The sequence below is a fragment of the Pseudochaenichthys georgianus genome, chromosome 9 (genome assembly GCF_902827115.2).
Source record: "Pseudochaenichthys georgianus chromosome 9, fPseGeo1.2, whole genome shotgun sequence".
In the NCBI taxonomy this organism is placed as follows: Eukaryota; Metazoa; Chordata; class Actinopteri; order Perciformes; family Channichthyidae; genus Pseudochaenichthys; species Pseudochaenichthys georgianus.
The window spans coordinates 14,042,858-14,062,780 of record NC_047511.1 but is presented as its reverse complement, the minus strand read 5'-3'; the positions used below and the strand labels follow the sequence as shown (position 1 = coordinate 14,062,780).

At 43.5% G+C, this 19,923-nt stretch overlaps 1 protein-coding gene across 2 annotated transcripts in view; it reads left to right on the top strand.

Annotated features, from left to right (window-relative positions):
- Window positions 1–19,472, top strand: part of znrf3 (zinc and ring finger 3) — a 71,158-nt gene extending 51,686 nt beyond the window's left edge. The window contains exons 3-8 of one of the 2 annotated variants that reach the window (XM_034091044.2): window positions 8,514–8,588; window positions 10,411–10,542; window positions 11,580–11,687; window positions 13,553–13,720; window positions 15,709–15,811; window positions 15,951–19,472. In XM_034091044.2, coding sequence (XP_033946935.1) covers window positions 8,514–8,588; window positions 10,411–10,542; window positions 11,580–11,687; window positions 13,553–13,720; window positions 15,709–15,811; window positions 15,951–17,701 — 2,337 coding nt within the window. In that variant the 3' untranslated portion in view covers window positions 17,702–19,472. Of the gene's footprint in view, window positions 1–8,513; window positions 8,589–10,410; window positions 10,543–11,576; window positions 11,688–13,552; window positions 13,721–15,708; window positions 15,812–15,950 lie in introns of both variants that reach the window. The other variant, XM_034091043.2, reaches the window with a different exon arrangement.
- Window positions 19,473–19,923: the final 451 nt, after the last annotated feature.

Sequence of the window (19,923 nt, the reverse complement as noted above, 5' to 3'; positions counted from 1 at the left end):
CTAATGAAAACTATGGTAATTCAGATTTTTCAGCACTTTTAATTCAGGTTATCCTTTTAAGACCTGAGAAGAAAAAAATATATTTTAAAATGTCTTACCCTGTACATCACTAATCACACATGCATGCATTAGTATGTCTTATGTGCTTTCCTTTGAATGCAATTCCCAGAGAAACATGAAAGACTTTTTGCCTCACAGTAGGTCTAATCACAACAGACACATCATGGTTATCGCTTATCATTTTTTAACCAAAACTTCCCGTCCAAACCCTAGTATAGACACTAGGTGGAGAAGAAGCACTTAAAAAAGTGTTATTTTTGTCCCTAGCCGGAAAGCATGTTTATTTTCCTGTGAATCACAAAGGGCCAGAGCCTAAAACCAGTAAGAAAAACAACATGGGAGGGATGGAGAGGAACGTAGAGGAAATTTAATTAGCGGTTGTCCATTCCTCCGGCCCCAGTGTTTGGTCTCGGCAGGGCAGAGCAGTGGGCAGCGAGAGCAGAAAGAAATCAAAGGCTCCTTGATTAGCGGCGGTCTGAGTCAATACGTCTGCATCTGTGTTTGTGTAAGAGTGCACGTCTGACGCCACAAGACATCAAACTGGGGAGAGACAGGAAATGCTGCATGTGGCTCACAACAAGCATGTATATTTAGAAAAATAAAAAAAATTAAATTACACAAGAACTTTGAGTCCCGCACATGAGCCTCATCACTCATGTTTTATTTATCGTATCTTCACGGGGCATTTCATTTTATCATCAGAAGTTGTGCCCTGGAAAGGATAGGATAGACACATTGAACCCACAACTCGATTACAGTTGTAAAACAGTCTTATTTGAATACAAACCACAATGTTTCCTGAGAAATCTTTCTTCATTGCCACATCATGAGAAGTGTTTAAATGTTTCCGAAATATCTCTTCGTTTCGTTGCCCTGATTTTGGCCGGGAAAGTTTGGTTTTGTTGTCCCAGAAAAGGTTTTAATGTGTTCATGGTCCTCCAAGAGTAGTACATTCTTGCTTTAACAAGCTTCTGGAATATGCTCAAGTTTCCTTTATATATACATCAATCAAAGACTAAAGTGAATTATCTGATTTAATCTCGTTGTAAACTCATGTTGCTCTGACATCTTATAACACCTACCAGATTGCAGGATAAATGAAATGCTCTTTTGTACACCAGCTCATACATTTAGTCACAACCTGCCTCCATTTTCCATGCCCGATCTGTACCGTTCTTATGCAATTCTCCAAAGAGATAAGAGGAAGCAGGATGGCTGACTTCTAAGCCACTTCCACTATCAGCTCTGTTTAAGGATTCAGTAGCCTCAGGCCATTTCAACATATTTAGCAATAAATCATTATAATACACTACATATGTGTTTTTTAAGAGGATGAACTCAATGTGTTTTGCATTTCTCTCAATACGATTGAACAAAAGACACCACAGCTCCGAGGCGCCGCTTGTAAAGGAAACACAATGGCTACAATGTAACTTAAATCAGGAGCAATCTCACCAAAGAATAAGTAAAGAATAGTATGATCTTGACCTGGAGTTAAAGGTTTAACAACTTGGATTTAAGGACATTTTCAATAAATATGAATATACAGGAGTATGAAGGAGAGTCTATATATAATATATGGCTCTCATAACAAGGGATAGCTCCCCAGTACACCTCACTCTCTCCACTCTTTAATGGGGCCGGCCTTTTGCCAAGGTCCACTGGCAGGCCCCCTCAGAGGTGCCCCCTCACACACACACACACACACACACACACACACACACACACACACACACACACACACACACACACACACACACACACACACACACACACACACACACACACACACACACACACACACACACACACACACACACACACACACACACACACATTTTCATAGCACAGTTCTCTTGTATAATTCTGGTTATGCAATAGTGGGTGAATGGCCACCCCACATTGTGCGCTGAGGCAGAGACAGAGTTGGCAGTGGAGGGGGTCGGTGGTGCTCACTGGTTTGTCAGAAATATTTTCGAGCTTTTAAAGACATATCCACTCGGAGCTAGATGACGGTAGAAGCATCATTGTAGGAAACCTCTTCTGATGTGTTGCTTTTGTACCCTAGAGTTCCTTCCCCCCATAGCTGACATGTCCACCTTTTTTAAAAAAGGCTTCTCACACCATTCCAGAAAATGGCCTCTATCTGAAAGCAAATGGTTTCAAAGTGGAGCAAGCTCTTCTTTTTCTGTTTGTCTCACATCTCTGTGTCCCATTTGGGGATTTAAGGCAGTGGAAAGAAGATACTTCACCCATGGGAACTGATTTTTTTCTTTCAGGGATGGCAACACAGTGGCACAGCTAGTCATTACTTCCTGTGTCAGTGTGCATTTGTGCATGCTGGCTGGTCATGTACATGATGTACAGCACAGAGCCGGGTCAGGGGTCAGTGTACCTGGGGCGGGCCCTGTCTTTGTCTGATAGTGAGGTCATTTCATCCGCCCCAAATCTCTCTATCTCATTTCCCCTCTCTGGGGTGCAGTTTACCCACAAACCCCTCCATTATGAGACAAGATGCCCAAGCCCAACCTATAGGTCTGTCTTTGAACTACTACTGATAGAAATGTACTTTCAATACCTGAGATATCGAAGCAACCATTAGCATGAAAAGCATAACATTAGCAACATTTGGATTTGAATCAAACAATACATGAACAAGATTATTTATCCTGTAATGCCAACTTAAACAAGTATTTGTATACACAGTCCTGTATGCAGTATAGCAGGCGCAGTTTGTATCTGATGATTCAATTACCTTTCTGACGTTAAAGTGTGGCTCACACTTGCTGCACCTTTTTCACCACATGATGCCAAGACAGGTGGCAAGGTGTGTTGCGTGAGGCATTCATGTGGTTAAATATGAATTTGGAAAACACTAGTTTGAAATTGTTCACTACCTACTGGCACCAAACGGCAAACAGACAGGTTAGCGACTAACTGGTGAAGAAAATGTTACTTTTTCAGAAGCACTCTCTTGGAAATCAGTTGATCCAGCTTCAACCTTAAAATCTTCGTCTCATTGAACACGTCTCAAACTGAACTCAACACTCTCTGAAGAGTTCTGCGTTCCCTTCCTGACCTCGCCTCTTATCTGCCGTTTGATATTAATGGCGGTCCCTGAGCTCACTGAGAGCTTCAAGTGATTCTTTCCCCTGTGTGTTTACGTTCGGTAAACTGTCCGTTTATATGAAAGCGGCCGACACAGAGAGGATCTCGAGGAGGCTTGGCAGCCTCTCTCCTCTGCCGGTGCGACACAAAAGTGGATTTTTTTTATGTGCTTCGTAAACATGTTTTATGCAGCTCGAGAAACGGTGCCTCAGACGTCCTGGGACTTGTGTTAAATATTCCAGCCGGCGGCTTAAAAGCCTTTAAATGAATATTAAACAGGAATATGGCAAAGTTCAAACGTTTGGGAAGGTGAAGAGAGAAAACACTGACCAAAGAGTTTCTTTATTTATTTTCGCCGCCTTTTAATCTGCCATTCAGGAGTGACATTTCTTGGCTGCTGGTCAAAACCTTTAATACGAGTGGAAGGGGAATCATGAAGAAGTTATTGGAAGGATTATGCTCAACACGGTTCTTTCAGTTCACATTGTAAATGGTTTCAGGACGGTGTTTATGTGGGAACAAGAATTGTGCAGGTTTTCGTGACACAGCAGGTAGCAGCTCCAGCAGGGCGAGGGTGTGAAACCAGTTGATTATAACTAACAGAGCCAATACGATTAAGTATCTGTAAACAGAGTAAAATGTTATGACAGATTACCAGTCTGTCAGCCAAGTGTTAACATCAAACGGTGGGATACCAGGAGGATGATGAGTAATGTGCTTCGTGAAATGACTAAATCCCGTTGATGAAAATGTCAAGATAACACCGTTGACTTCATGTGCGAAAAGTACAATTTGTCGGCTACAGTCGCTTCAAACTTCCCCGGGATGCACGAGCTTCCAATCAGATGACGCACAGCCACGTTGAGAACTTGATTTTATTTTAGTTGAATGTCAATAATGTCTTGGCACACATGCCTGCACTCAGAGCGAGTGAGGAAGGAGAGAAGAAGAAAAAAGGGCGACCACATAATAAGAAAATCCATGGGAGAAAAATATGCCTTTATCTTTTAATAAACCGTAAAGCCAGGAGGCAACATGAAATTACAGCATAATAGCAGTGCAGAGTCTTCTGAAGACTTAATTGCCTTAATTATAGCAGTGCAGAGCAAGAGAGAGAGGGAAAGGAAAGCATGAAGAGGAGGAGGAGGAGGAGGATGAGGAAGGAGGGAATCAGAGAAGAAGAAAGTAGTAAAAAGTGATGTGATGGAGGAACTATGTGAGAGGCAGATGTTGCAGGTGTACTCCAGGTGCACCCGTCTGCAGATAACCTCCCGTGTCCCCTGCGTATGGAGAGGTGCGCTGAAGTGGTAATATGAGAATCCTCCAGCCACGATGGAGTGAGCGCCGCACTGAGAGAAAGTCTCTTTCCAGTCGAGTGAGAATTCCTCTCCCTCGGATCTTACAAGCTGGCAGGGATGCTAAACATAGCTTTCATTTTCCTAGTGTCTAGACTGGGTTCTCAGTACTTTCTGCTGTGGCTTTTCCTTCACCCAGGGAAGATTGTACTCCTAATTCTCGTGCCTCGGAGCCAGCAGGAAGTGTGTTTAGCAAGCAGTCTTGTAAAGTATCTGGGAACCCCACACGCCCAGCCCAGAGCATGCAGTTCAGGTGGAGAGTTCAGTTTATTTATGAGCAATTATTGTAGGATGTGAGGAGAAGGTCAATGGCTCTTGCCTTCGTCGTACTTCGATTTCCCTCTTACTTCTGGGAGATTGCACCTTCAATTTCTTTTAAGGGGGATGTTTAATAAAGTTCGATTCCTAGTACTTGGCTGAACAATTTACTTTTTTTTTCTACTAATCAATTACAACAGATGGTGGTGACTACGCTTTGAGTACATCATTATAATTCAATTATATTAATTAATGCTCTCAACAAGTAAAAAAGCATTCACCATATCCCTCGTTGCAGTGACATGGCTGCAGTGAGGGATATATGATACATAACATCATCTGATTGATGCATTTGAACAAATACATATACTGTAGTAGCTGGTGGAGGCAGAGCTAGTTTGAATTACTTTGTATAAAGTTTGGTAGTTCCAAACTATTTGTACATTTGCCCACAAAATGTAGTGCAGTAAAAGTATAAAGTTATGTGAAAATACTCAAGTAAAGTACAAGTACCTCCGTTTTTATCTAAAGTAGAGTACTTAGTTACATTACACCACAGCTTGTAATATCGGATCCCTTAAAAGATCAAAAGCTGCGCCTCGTATGTAATCTACGACTCTCTTGAAACCCCTGTCAAATCTAAATGAAACTGGTGTGAATAAAAGTCTTTAGCGTCTTATTGATCTTTGTTTTTTTTAAGTTTGCTGCAGAGGATGGACTTGTCTTAACCTTTTTACCTAGTATACAGGAATCTGCCATTTGACATTCTGCAGCCAGTTTGAGTCGGTGAAGTAAACAGTTTGACCTGACTGTTCACTTTTCAGCAGCATCACAAAGTCTGAAGAATGTACATTACCGATCACAAAGCAATTCCCTGCCTTTGGTGTCCAGGGTTGTCGCTTTGCTTGGAGGTGGGAAGGAGATGTGTCGTGCTTTAAGAGAACCCGTTTGCCTGTGGGGGCATTTGTGTTGTCGTCAGGCAAGTCCCCGCACTGCAGCGCAGGCCTGCCCCGAGTGGAGATTCTTTCGGAGGGAGATCTCTTTCTTCTTGAAGCGTCTTACCAAGAGCTATTAATTATTTACTGGGAGAGCTAACATCAAAGGAGCAGACGTGTGCTGAATTAAATGGGGGCTGGAGCCTGGCAGTGTGGAGCTGAGAGAAAAACTGCGTGAGAGGGAAAAGCCGAGCGACATATTCGCTCCTGTTGCTTTTGAACTTTCCGAGTAGAAGAACAAGTGAAAGACGAAAGAAAAGAGCGATGTTAGTTTATGTAAAGGAGGCAGGACGAAAGTTGGAAGAGTTTGTGTTTATAGCTCAACACTGTTTTAATGTTTCGCTGTTTGACAAGGCTTTCATACACTGCTGGGAAAGATTGAATCCGTTCGCAGGGTTAATTAGTCTTTAATGAGCTATGAAAGTCACATTTATAAACATCTTGTATGTGGATTAAACCGAGGGGGACTCTAATTGAAACGTAGCGCACACATACTTCAGAGTCATGAAGTGTTTACATTTCCCTGAAGCTGATTTTAAAGTTGTGGTACACATGCCACCCCTGATATCAAAGGCCTTTTGTTACTTGGCTTCTTTTTTTCCTCCTGCTGCGACTTGTCCATGAAGAAGTAGTCCCACCAAAAGTACCTGAAGTGATGAACCCCCACGCACGTGTGTTGCTCGTTGAACCAAATTGAACATATTCTATATTTAGAATCATTATTGACAGTTGTTGATTCTGGAGACAGCAAACACCTCTGGGGCTATTTGTTGCTATGGATAACTAGCTCATCATGCTACTTCTTGGACAGGAATATTTCATAAATAACATCTTTCTAAGGACTCATAATACACAAATGGAGTATGGAAACGATGTTGCAACCCATCAAAAGGAAAAATGAAATGTACAGTTACACATCTTGATCATATCACACTTCCTCAGCTGCACACGTTTAGGAAATGAGCACTTTGATACGTTTCAAACAGCTGGAAAGGTACTAACACAGCTGAAAAAGGGGCAGAATCATATTTACCCAAACTGCAGGTAAATGGTAAAAAGAAACGGGATTATTTAATACATCACGTTCTATGACAGTCTTTAAAATATGACTGATACATCATTCAAATCAATTGAGTTAAGGTTATGCCTCTGTGATGAGTACAGCTGGAGGCTTTATGTATTCTGGTTGTTCCTCCATGTCCATTAATCTGTACTGTTCTCTACAAAGCCATATTGCAGGAATGCCTTGAGGAAACAAATTATATAATATTTGCCGTGAAAATCCACTTGGAATCGAGAATAAACTGATTTGCAGTCACTTGCGTTCACTTCACAAAAACACATCTTTAGCCAGAACATGAGGCATGTGCGATATTATGACAAAGTCACACAGGATCAGAATTACAACTTTTTGGACAGACATGGTGGATTTCCTGTTCTTATATTTAATTACGTATTTGAAGTTGATCAGTCAAAACGACCTGTCACTTTCCAATCACAGGGCGGTAGGTGGCAATTGTACAGATCCAACATCTATCAGCAAAATGAAAGCCAGAAACAAAAACGTAATGAAAGGTAATGACGGACATGTGGCTGTCTGACAATGTGAACAATAGGTAGAGTAACTTGCTGTGGCTTTCTCTGTCACCAGAACCCATTAAAACATTGTGAGCCGACACATTTTGGACTGACGCGTTATCTCCGCGCTGCCTTCATGTAAACACTAGAGGAGCAGTGAAGCTGATCTGGCAGCTAATGGTGGACCGACACCTATAGTAGGAGTCTTGTCTGTGTACACCGTGGCAAAAGATGTAGAAAACATGCTCATAGTTGAGTCATGTTACCTCAGAGATCAACATGTTATGAAAAAAGCCATTGCGCCTCCCCCGCACATACCAGTAAACCCCCTCCCTCCCCTCTCTGTGTCCTCTGTCAGGGCCCAGCGATGACACTTTCCAGCCACTCGGCAGCCAAGTCACAGCAATGTACATTGTCACTTTGATCTTCACCTCTCTTCCCTCCAGTTATGAGGAGCACTGGCAGGAACCCAAGGGCACTTGATAATACCAGGATATGATCCCAGCCCCGCTATTTTAAATCGTGTAGTGCAGACATCAAAGCGTTGTCTAAATAGGGCGCCGTGAATCAAAAGCAGTCGTAGGGGAGAGAAGCAGCAGCAGCTAAGATAAAGTTTTCTGTATTTATATTTCAAACAAGGGGAAGCCAATTTGGATTCTGCATGGAGATTCTTCTGCACATCTCAGCGTTTCCCTTATCCTTTGCCTTTAGCAGAAGTCTTCAAAAGACCTCTGTCTCTCCCCGCTCTCACATGAAAGAAGCTCACTTTTTTGTTGCTGTTGGAAAACTTTATTCAACTTTCCTGAGTGCGCACAGCAGACCTCAATATGACTTGAACTCCATGTCACGCACATTTGCATCACATTTGACTCTGTTAGTGTGTGTCATGCTATTAGCTTAATGTGATGCAGATGTTACACCATGGTGACTTCAGAGAAATGGACCATATGTGCCTGTAGCAAATGTTATCAATAGCTTGTTTACTTCCCTTTGTTTTCCATCTCATTCGCTCATTCCCGATGATCTACACTTAGGCAGAGCACTCCCCCTAGTGGGCTGAATGTTACCATCCCCACATTGCGATCATACCTTCCCGAGCGCTTCCCTTTGAACTCTTGTCGAATGGACCTAATGATTCATGTTTGTTCTGTGTGTGCAGGCGAAGAGAGCCGTGCAGCGGGGAGCCACCGCCGTCATCTTTGATGTGTCGGAGAATCCGGATGCCATCGACCAGGTTCGTACACACCTACAATTACCCAGGCCTTCACACACTTTTCAACAACACTGAACACATGCACTGCCTTGCTGCGTGTCGGCCTGCCCTTCTGTCTGGTTTGTGTACAAACAATGATCTTTCTATCATCTCCCTCAAATGGTTTATCCAGGTTCAGCTTTCACTCGACCATGACCACACTCTGTTGAGCTCATAATTGTACAGGTAGAAAACATGACCTCATCCCCCGAGACCACGGGTCTGTGCAAATCTTGGGAGCGCTCACATGGGCTACAGTAGGAACAAAGTGCATTTGTTGTTGCAAGCATCCAGACATTGCTCCCTATTCTCGCTGTTAAGCGATATAATTCACAAGTTGTTCCTCTGAACGCCTTTGTCACAAGAATGCTTCTGTGGTATTCATACTCGCCACACCAGGTCTGGACTTGCAGGGTTTTTCTTCTTTCTCTCCTCTGCCGCTGAGTCGTAAAGCGCGTAGCTGAGAGATAAAAGGGATTGCGCGGAGACCACATGAAAGGCAGCGCTGGGCGGCTGTGTTAAATTCCCCCGAGAGGCTTTTCCAGTCAGAGCGGCCTGATCAGCAGAGACAGGACCCACAAGGCCGAGGGGCAGGGAGGAGGAGCTTAGGGGGAATTAAGATCCTTGGGACAAAATAAGGTGAAAAGCCTTATGAAGTTATGTACTCGACCTCCTTTTTTGTCTCAATGTATACTTCCTTTGAGGCTGATTTAATCAATAATGTGGGTTTTTCTGTGGGGGGAAGTTGAGTTTCAACTGTCTTTCAACAGCTTTTCTTATAGTTGTAATTTTGAAATGGTTTATTGTTTGTCAGAGGCTCTGTGGAGTTGTTTTCTCAAAGTGGGAGCAACGCACAAGAGTGAAGCAAGAGATCAAAAGTACCTTTGAAACCAGAACATACAGTATTTCCCTGGAGAATAGAAATGTGAATATCCTCGGTATTTCCCTTGGGCTTTTCAAATTACAGATTCCAACCAGCAGACGAGAGCGAAGAGCAGGAGGGAGAAAGAGAAGGGGTAAAAGAAGGATGTCAACTGACTCCAAAGCCAAAACATCCTTTTCATTGACTGTTTCCCCCGGCTCCCTCTGGCAAACTGCAACCACGGTTTCCATGTGTTGAGCCTAGAGGTCATTTTGGCTAGTTAGTAAAAGAGTCCGTACACAAGCATTCGGGCAGTGGCTACTAAAGTACTTTGCTGAAAGTCCCCTGAAAATCAAGCCATGTTTACTTCCTACAGATTTGAAGGCCCCCTCTGTGCTGTGTATAATTAAAAGGCTTTGCATGGTTGACACACAATCTTGTTTTTCATGCGTGTTCAGCTTTCATTCCAATACTAAAGGCCTTTTAGCTATTTTCAGAATTCTCTGTGCCGTTTCTTCTTTTCATTTGTTATGGACGGTTATTTGTGTGTGACTTCAAATAAATGAACCATTTGTTTTTAAAGCTCGGCTCCATTTATTTTCATTGTTTCTGTACATGACGAGTCAATACTTAGGAGGTTATATGGTAAAGCTTTCCAATAGATAATAAATTAACTTTGTTTAGCAGAACTTTGTTATTTCTCCGCTGATTTAGAGCTACAGTTGAATAGAGTTGGAGGAATCACAACAGGGCAGTATATGTGTATATATATATATATATACATATATATATATACAACACTGGATCATGAATTTCCTTTTATGCAACTGAAGACATTTTCCTCATGATGAGAACCTAGACAAATTGCATTATTGACAAGATGAATGCCTTGAGTGTGTACATGTGTGTTTGATGTAGTTCTTTCTTCTTCCCTCTGTTCAGCTGAACCAGGTTGCAGAGGATCCTCTGAAGCGGCCCGTGGTTTACGTGAAGGGCAATGACGCCGTCAAATTGATGAACATCGTCAACAAGCAGAAAGTGGCCCGCGCTCGGATACAACACAGACCACCGAGGGTAAGAGCACATGCCAGAACCCCCAAACCACACTCCGTGGAGATGACGTGCATGTGTGTGACACTAATCTAAGGCACATGTGAGGAACATGAGGAAAAGGTGAACATGTTTGTGAGGCCCAAGCAGCAATCAGCACAGAGACGTTTTTTAAGATGTGAAGACAATCAAAAGTTCCAGCTGTGAAACCTGAGCCTGCCTTTCTTCTCCGTTTCCCAGAGGCACTGAGGGAGACGCATATCAGCCATTCAAACAACTGTTTGTCTGCTTAGACATATTCCATAAAAGGACCAGCACTTGGAGGTCAAACAACTTGACATAATGAAAGAAGTTGTTTTGATGACAATAACAATCTGGCTAATCTTAGCTGGGTCGTTAATAAAAGTGTTTACCCCCGCAAGTTATCGGACTCATCTCAGCAAAAAGCAAAGATGCAAATTCTGCTTTTTCAAGTAAATAAAGCGTCAAATAATGATCTAATTATCAAATGAACTGGCAATTGATCAGTCTGTTATTGAGCGAACAGCAGTGAAATCTACGGAGTTAAGCATTTAATTAGCTTGTGTCAACCAACCGACATTCCAAAACCCACATGTATTTCATTTACAAGTAAATCCTCCCAGTTGAGAAACTAGAACATCACGATCATTGCTTGAAAAATGACAAATCCTTGACAAACAAACCCGTTCTGCCGATAAGCTTTGTATTGAAGCGTTTTTGCTGCAATCTGCAGAGTTGTCTTGTTTGATTGAGAGATGTAGTGGTGACTACATCCGACAGTCTTAAATTGACACAATGGCAACAAAAAAAAAGACACGGCAATGATTTAAATGCACATTCAATCGTCCATCCAGAAAGTCCTTTTTATTTATTTGTATCTGCCTAATAACATGTTCAACGAGTCATATCACTAGTGGTCTGCTCTAAGGAGCAACTAACTAAGTGCTAATCAAACATCCTCAAAATAACCCATTTTCAACAACTGCGTGTGAAGATAATTTGACAAATGTGTTTCTCTTGCCCTCTTTTCTCCACAGCAGCCCACAGAATATTTCGACATGGGCATCTTCCTGGCGTTCTTCGTGGTTGTGTCGCTGGTGTGCCTCATTCTGCTCATCAAGATCAAACTCAAGCAAAGGAGAAGCCAGGTCAGTGTCAGAACACACACTCATCACAAAGCAAGTTCGAGTCGCACAAACGGTGATGCGACACGCAACACAACGCCGTGTTGTTCCACGCAGAGCTGGGTGACGGTAGCAACCATTTTGATTGAGTCCTCTCGATGGTTCACTAAAAGCTCTCCGTGGAGGCTTCTGTCCGGGCGCATGAATCAGGATTAGCATTTAATTAGCGCTGATGAGAAGTTGGGCCGCTGGGGCAAAACACACAGAGGTGTCATGACGGAGCAGAAAAACTGTAGCGGCATCCGGTGTAATCCCGTCAGCACACGTGTGTAAAGACACTTCTCTCTGTGTGTGTGTGTGTGTGTGTGTGTGTGTGTGTGTGTGTGTGTGTGTGTGTGTGTGTGTGTGTGTGTGTGTGTGTGTGTGTGTGTGTGTGTGTGTGTGTGTGTGTGTGTGTGTGTGTGTGTGTGTGTGTGTGTGTGTGTGTGTGTGTGTGTGTGTGTGTGTGTGTGTGTGTGTGTGTGTGTGTGTGTGTGTGTGTGTGTGTGTGTGTGTGTGTGTGTGTGTGTGTGTGTGTGTGTGTGTGTGTGTGTGTGTGTGTGTGTGTGTGTGTGTGTGTGTGTGTGTGTGTGTATAATGTGTGGCACAGCAGCCGATGACTTCCTTTGGTGGATCATTAAGAGAGCAGCTCACACCAGAGGGCACTGTTACATTACAACAACCTTTCCTCCCTGAAGTGGGAACATGTAATTAAACATCTTGTAGTGTAAATATTGTTAATACAGTATTGACATGTCCTCTCTAGTTTGACTGTTAAAAGCGGAACAATGGGGTTTATCTAAGGTCTCCTCTAGGGTACTGCAGTTCATTACAAACTGAACACACAGATTACCTCAAGTTCTATATTTCTTAACGCTGTGATGAGACTGGCTCTCATGCCAAAGTGCATTGCTCTTTAACTTACAAGGATGACCTGAGAAAGACTTCAATCATCTCGTTGTGAGGCAGCAAGGAAAAGGCCCTGGAGAGCGTTCCTTCCTTTAAGTCAAGCCCACACATAAATAACTCTGGTTTACTGCTTTATGTCCCAATGTCTGCTGCACATGTGAATCATTTAGTTTAATCCTCATAAGTGGTTCTGCATGTGGCAACTTTCATCAATCACCAAGTTATATTTTGAAGGCAACAGAAATGAGTGATACAAAGAGTGGAGAACCAGAGAGCGTTGCTAAAGCATCAGTGAAACATTGCACAATGATGTAATGTGACAAAGGGGAACACGTCTAATCGTGACACATGTAACCCGCTGTCATTAAAGAGGCCACATTGTGCTTTTGGGGGGTCTTCTCTGCAGTGTGTTATATAGGTTGTTGTGTATGTAAATGGTCCCCCCCCCCCCCCGTTCCTGCCTGAAACGCCTTAATTGTAGTCCTTTGTTTACTTCTGTAACATAGTGACATCACTACATTACACTCGCGCTTCTATTGGCTAGTGCTCCAACACATTGTACGTGATAGGCTAAGGGGCCGGACATTTTTAAGCTAAGTAGACCAATCACAACAGAGCCGACCAGCTAACCAATCAGAGAACACTGGGCTCTGGTTTCAGACAGACAAAATAAAGAGCTTTTTGAATATTAAAGCATGTAAACATGTCACAGTAGAACATACAAATATGAACCTCAAAATGTGCATAATAGGAGCCTTTGAACATCAACAAAGAAGAACACGGTTGCCAACACTGACGCATGGAAATGTAATGGGTTTTTTACCCAGAAACATCCTCTCTGAGTGGACTTTACACTGTTAGTTTTATCATTTAAATGCCTGGTTTGTGGGTCTCAAAATCCTCGCTGAACCTGTACCCCCCCCCCCCCCCCCCCACCACAGAGCTCCATGAACAGAATGGCCATCCAAGCCTTGGAAAAGATGGAGACGAGGAAGTTCAAGGCCAAAGGAAAGGGCCAGCGCGAGAGCAGCTGTGGAGCCTCCGATTCTCTGAGCAGCAGCTCCACCTCCGACTGCGCCATCTGTCTAGAAAAGTACATCGATGGGGAGGTAAGAAAAGATGCTGCGTCCTTTGAGTTCATATAGAGACTTTATCTGCTTTGAGGACAGACTTTATCATGGTGTTGCCATCAACTTTTTTCAATACGGGTTGCAATGCTAGCTCTCGCATTAATACCTTTCTTTTTGTATATGTACACATATAAGTATACTATTTTGAAATGAACTTTTAGCCCGTCCACATGTTTTGGTAGCTAATGCAACTAAACATTAAAAACCGTGATAATACCTCAACTTAGTGAAAAGTCAAAAGCGGTAAAGTGTGGCTTTGTCAGGCTCTTGGAGAGAAATATTAATAATAATGTTTCAGAATTGAGACGTTTGGTTTTAAAGTCCAGATAAAATGTTAGTGTAAATAGTTACCAAAACACTATTTAAGTCCCAAATACTTTGTGGTTTCATATTTTGCGATTAAACTCTTATAATGAGCATAAACTACATCTTGTTTGCGTTATTTAACTTGTATTTTGTTTAATTTCTGGTTTACCATACACATTTGATAAGGATCTTGTTTATTGTGAACTGTGGTGAACCTTATTTGATGTGTTGGGACCATGATTGTGAAATCCAATCAAAAACACCAATGAACCTTTTTAAAAAGCTAAACAAAAAGTGATTACAATTTCTCTTAGCAACTCAGAGATAATGTACGTGAGCGGCTGTTTGTCCCAACTCTGGAGCATAAGTGGACCATGAGGGGGAAACAACTCTGCTGGCAGTGTTAGTGTGGTCACCGGCGTCCACCTGTGCTTGTTTTCTTTTCTTTATATTCTGTAGACATGAAACATAATGCAGTTATGTGGACAATAGAATGGAAGTTCCCCTGATGTGCTCGGGACCGCGATCCTCCGTGACGCTCTTTCCGGCGCCTTTTCAGATGTTTAGTTCAGTCTTTGAGAGCACCTGGAGAGATAACGGTACCCAGGGTGCATCAGGTTGTGATTATGCTTCCTGTTTTCCCAAATGTGGCTTTCTTTCATCTTTTAAAGGAGTGAGTGTAAGAATATGTGTCCCAATGTTGGACTTTTAAGCTTAACTGTAACAGCATTGCTCATCTTCGCTGTGGGGACAAACCCCAGTGCCCGGGGGGGGGACGGGGACATAGTTGGCTTATGTGTAAGGTTTGCTTTTGTGTCTCTTCGGTGAAGAGGGGAAGAAATCACAACAAAGCGTGGCGCCAGGCTTGCACAGAGGAAGCGGCAATATAAAAGGCTGAATGGCATCAAAGCGCTTTTGCCGCAGTGAATCAACAAAAGCCTGGGTGGAAGAGGGCCCGAATATGAGTCACATCAACCTTAGAATAAAGTATTAACGGCAGTGAGAGCTCTCCTCCTGTCATCCTGGAATTCCTCCATGCCAGTTCTCCGTCTGAATACAAAGTGTTGCATTCCTTTCATATCAATCCTCCAGTGTTCGCCGTTTGTTTGTTTTGTTCCAGAAAGTGGTGACATTGACGACAGACTATTTGTTCCATTGTGTGACTTGTCGTTAAGGGTTTTGTTTTTGGCATAATATGAATTAGATTACTCGGAGGTAAAATGTTAATCAATTCACTCCCGTTGACAGCTCTGTGGCTTTGCTGCCACCTTGTGGACGTTTGTTGCTTACCTGAGAATTGTTTTTGTAACAAATTGGTAACTTTGGGAGTTGCAGGAATTCATCAATCCTGAAATTACATTTCTTCTATCGTGACCTTGACTCATATAAGGTTATATCAGCTTCACATTTGTACTAACATCTGTTTGACATTGACTGTAGGAAAGCACAACTTAACCGTGTTGGATTGCCGCCATTGTTTAAATGTGTTTTAGGCAGAGAGTTAATTGACACGTAAAGTATCATTATTAATTGTTATACTTAACTTACTTGTATACAGTATGTTCCATTATGATACAAAGTGTGCCGATAAACAATTGTTATTTGTGTATTACATTACGGTAGTGTCTGACCGTTGTATCTTGATGTGTTTCCCCCCACAGGAGCTGCGAGTTATCCCGTGTGCTCACAGGTTTCATAAGAAATGTGTGGACCCCTGGCTGCTCCAGCATCACACCTGCCCCCACTGTAGACACAACATCATCGGTAAGACAATATTTAGCTCTGATGTTCAGATAAAACACTCTTTGTCATCAAGAGAAAAAAAACATATTTTATCGAAGGAACAAAAAAAGATACGCTGAGATACAACAGACATTCACGAGGATATGTTGTTCTGTTTCAGAGCAAAAGAAGGGGAATCCAGGACCAGCCTGCATGGACCCCGGCAACCCAGTGCACAGCCGGCAGCGGGTGGTGCTGCCGGTCCACTACCCCGGCAGGGTGCACCGCGCCGGCCAGGTGACCGCCTACCCAACCAGAACGAGCATGGACCCCCACGGAAACCCCATCACCATGCTGACCGTGGACCAGCACCCAGATCCTCAGGGTCTGTACACCCCCCAATCAACATCCGCCTTTCTGCGGAGCTACCACCCCACCCTCCATCTGGACCACTCGGTCAACCCCCACCACTGTGGATTAGAGCACCGCGGCCCCCCCGCCTACCCAGCACAGCCGCATCACGGTGCTTTCAAACGGCCAAAGTTCCATGGTCGAAATTTTTCCCGAGCAGCGTGCTTCTCGCAGTACGAGACTATGTACCAGCACTACTATTTTCAGGGCTTGACTTTCCCCCAACAGCCCGAGGGGGGCCAGGGGCCTGCTATGGCAGGGCAGCTTGGTGGAGGAGGGGGGGCCCATAAGGGCCACCACAGCAGGGCCTTCCAGCAGGGTCTGTTATACCCCACTGTGGTGCACATGGCACCAGCCTCTGCTACAAGAATCGGTGATACTAGCAGCACTTCTGGCCTGAACTGTTACCACGGTCACCGCTCGGTGTGCAGTGGTTACCTTGCCGACTGCCCTGGCAGCGACAGCAGCAGCAGCAGCTCGGGTCAGTGCCACTGTTCCTCCAGCGACTCCATGTTGGACTGTACTGAGGTCAGCAACCAGGGGGTGTACGGCAGCTGCTCCACTTTCCGCAGCTCGCTGAGCAGCGACTACGATCCGTACGTGTACCGGAGTAAGAGTCCATGCAGGGGATCTGTGGGGGAGGCGGGGGCGGGGGCTGCGGCGTGCGCCACAGCTCCTGCTGAGGATTCCTCATCCCCTGTTCCCTTGGGACACGACTGCCTGCAGCTCCCCCCCGGAGCTTCAGGATATAACTCGGGGGACCACCTCTCCAACTGCAGCTTGGAGCCCAACTACAGCAGTCACTCATCACTGGAACCCAGGGAGAACAGCAACACTAGCACTACCTCAGCCGGGGCTCCAGAGCCCCCCAGAGCAGACAGGGGGAAGGGGCCACAGGAAGAGTCGGGGGAGCTCGGGGCTGCAGCCTGTAGCTGCTGCTTCGAGGGGCCCCCTCCCAATGTGGAGTGCAAAGGGCAGGACTCGGACCAAGCTGGGCCTCTGGCCTCAGGACGCTTTCACAGGGGGATGGACTTTCACAGCGCCTCCTCCAAGAACTACTTTGCCCCCGAGCACCTGTGCCCCCCCTCGGAGCAGGTGAGCTACGAAGGGCTGCCTTGCTGCTTCTACAAAGAGCTGAAGGTGCACAGGGCCGCGGGGGGCCGCTACGCCGAGGACTACGCTGTTAATGTGCAGTACGCAGACTCGGAAGTCTGTTCCGGGCAGGGCTGCTGTGAACTCAATCAGAGAATACCCATAATTCCTGAGGACACAGATTGTGAATTGGGCCCAGGGGACGAGACCCAGAGCAGTTTATTACCCATTCATGTCCCCGTGGCGGCAGAGGGGCGGACAGCAGAGCAACATGAGCCCAGGGAGAGGTATTTTACCTCTGGACAATTTAGAGGTCAGTCGTACCCTCTGGAGGAGGAGACCAGGGCTTTGTTTCACCCTCAGCTCTCTGCCAGCCCAGCTGCTTTGGGGAGCAGTCCACCATCAAATGAGGGGGGTCTGGGTATATGAACTTAGAGCCCAGTGAGATGGGACTCGGTCTGAAGTATGTATTTGGTACCGAATCGGTCAGTCAATCATTGAAACCCTCAGCTGCCTTGTTGTAACCGTGCTCTCTGAGCGCTGAATGTGTGGATGTCTACTGAAATGGCCTGTCATGTGTAGACAGTGTGTCGAGTTCATTCCTGTGGCCATGGAACATCTCAGCACCATGTGTTCATAGCACTGAGACAAAGTGGAACTACAAATATAGATGGACTGAAACTAGAAGTAGGTTGGTTTGGTTTCTATCTGCTGCCATCAAGGGTAATCAAGTCATCTGGGCCCATTTCTTAAGAGATTTTAGTTTCTATATCTTTTCTGCAAAATCTAGGAATCTGCCTTTTTTTTTCTCCACAAAAAGATCACCCTTATTTCACAAACATCTACATGTAGGTGCACGCATAAACACTGACTGCCTATAAAGCTTCAACCACCAGCTCCAATAGGTTGTACGGACATAGCTATACCAAAACAGAAAGACTTGATTGTTTTATTTTCTTTTACTTTTGTCAAAAGCAGGGAAATGGGTCCTTTTTAAGTGTCTGTGACCCACACATTTCTCCGAGGAGAAGAAGCTATATATTACAGAAAAATGCATAGAAATGTGAATGCAAGGCTGACACTGGTGTCTATTCAATGTTAATACAGAATTTGTTTATGCATTGCATTTCTGTCCAGCAGTGGCCTACCTGTATGAAATGTGCCAGAGCAACATGGAAGCCTTACGCTGGGAAGCTGTTTGTAGCAATATCTAAAAGACACTGCGCCTCTTTGGGTTGTCTGAAGTGGCAGTGTCTCGGGGTCAGTAGATGCTTTTCAGAAGCAGAGTGTTGCACTCTTACTTTTTGTTTAGAAGCCCATAAAAGTGTATTTTTGCTGTCACTTACCCAATTTCCTAAATGAGACATGCTCTAAAAGATATCTAGTATGTATCAAAAGGCCAAAGGAAAGTAGCTGGAAAAGACTCATTTTTCATAAGGGTTCCTTATTTTACTGTGATTTTTTTTTTTTTTTAAACAATGCAGTTTTAAATACCATAGTGTATCTGTTTGAATCATATCGTGCCATGCATAATACATACTCGCGATATCAATGCTTGTCATTCATGCCTTTCTGTTTGTCCTGCAGACTGTTTTTATACTGTTTCTATGAAATATACACATTCTCGACACAGAGGAAGACTTTCTGAATAACCCTATTTATAAGTTAACCCTGTAATCAAGTGAGAATCTAATCTTGCCTTTTGCATAGAGATATGTACCTACTGCAAATATAACATTTTGGGTACTTGAGTCACTATTTAATTTTTTTGTTATCGTTTCTAGCACTTAAAATGTGTACAAAAATTAATATTTTTTAATTTTTTAAGAATATAATTATTCTCTGTCACTACCATTACAAATGTTTTAAAGACAAAAAGGCTAGAAATCAATCTGTGTATATTTCTGTACCTGTATAGCAAACACATTTCATAAATGGAAATGTTCTCTGAATATTTATTTACTAATATATTTATCTTTAAGCCATGTCTTATGTTCAGAGTGTATGAACGTTTGAGTTATTTGGTTGCTTTTTATTTTGAGAAAAATCACTAACATGAGACTTTGTATATACATGGTAATTGCACACAAGACGATTAAATCTTCTCTGACCAAAAAACTGATTTTAAAACTTTAGTACCATACAGTTTTGTAATTAAAGTGTACAAAGATCTGTAAAATATACAGTTTTATTCAAGTAACTCATGTTGTGGTGTCCTCCTTTTTATTACCTGCACTTCACATTCAGATTTTGACATTGTTTTATCATAAGAAGAAAGTCTTTGCCTTCCGTAGCTGTTACAGAAAAATATTCCAAACTAAACTCAGTTGCTAGTAGTCCTAACATTGATACCACAAATATAGAGGCGTTTTGGGATTACTTTCTGTATTTAGTAGTTTGAGCGTCGCTGAACTGAGCCCAGGAAAATATGCTCACTCTTCATGTCGGACATGTTTTTCTGTCATTGCTGCAGAGAGGAGCTCTGGGGCTTTAGTTTGGCAGTTACAGAAAAGCGTGAAACACAGAACCAGTAGTATCGTTTGTAGAAAATAGTCAAAACAAATTAAAACGTATAATTGTTTGTCGAAAATGTGTAAAAGAAAATACATTGTAGTATGAGAAACACAAGCTAAAAACAGCATAGTATAGTA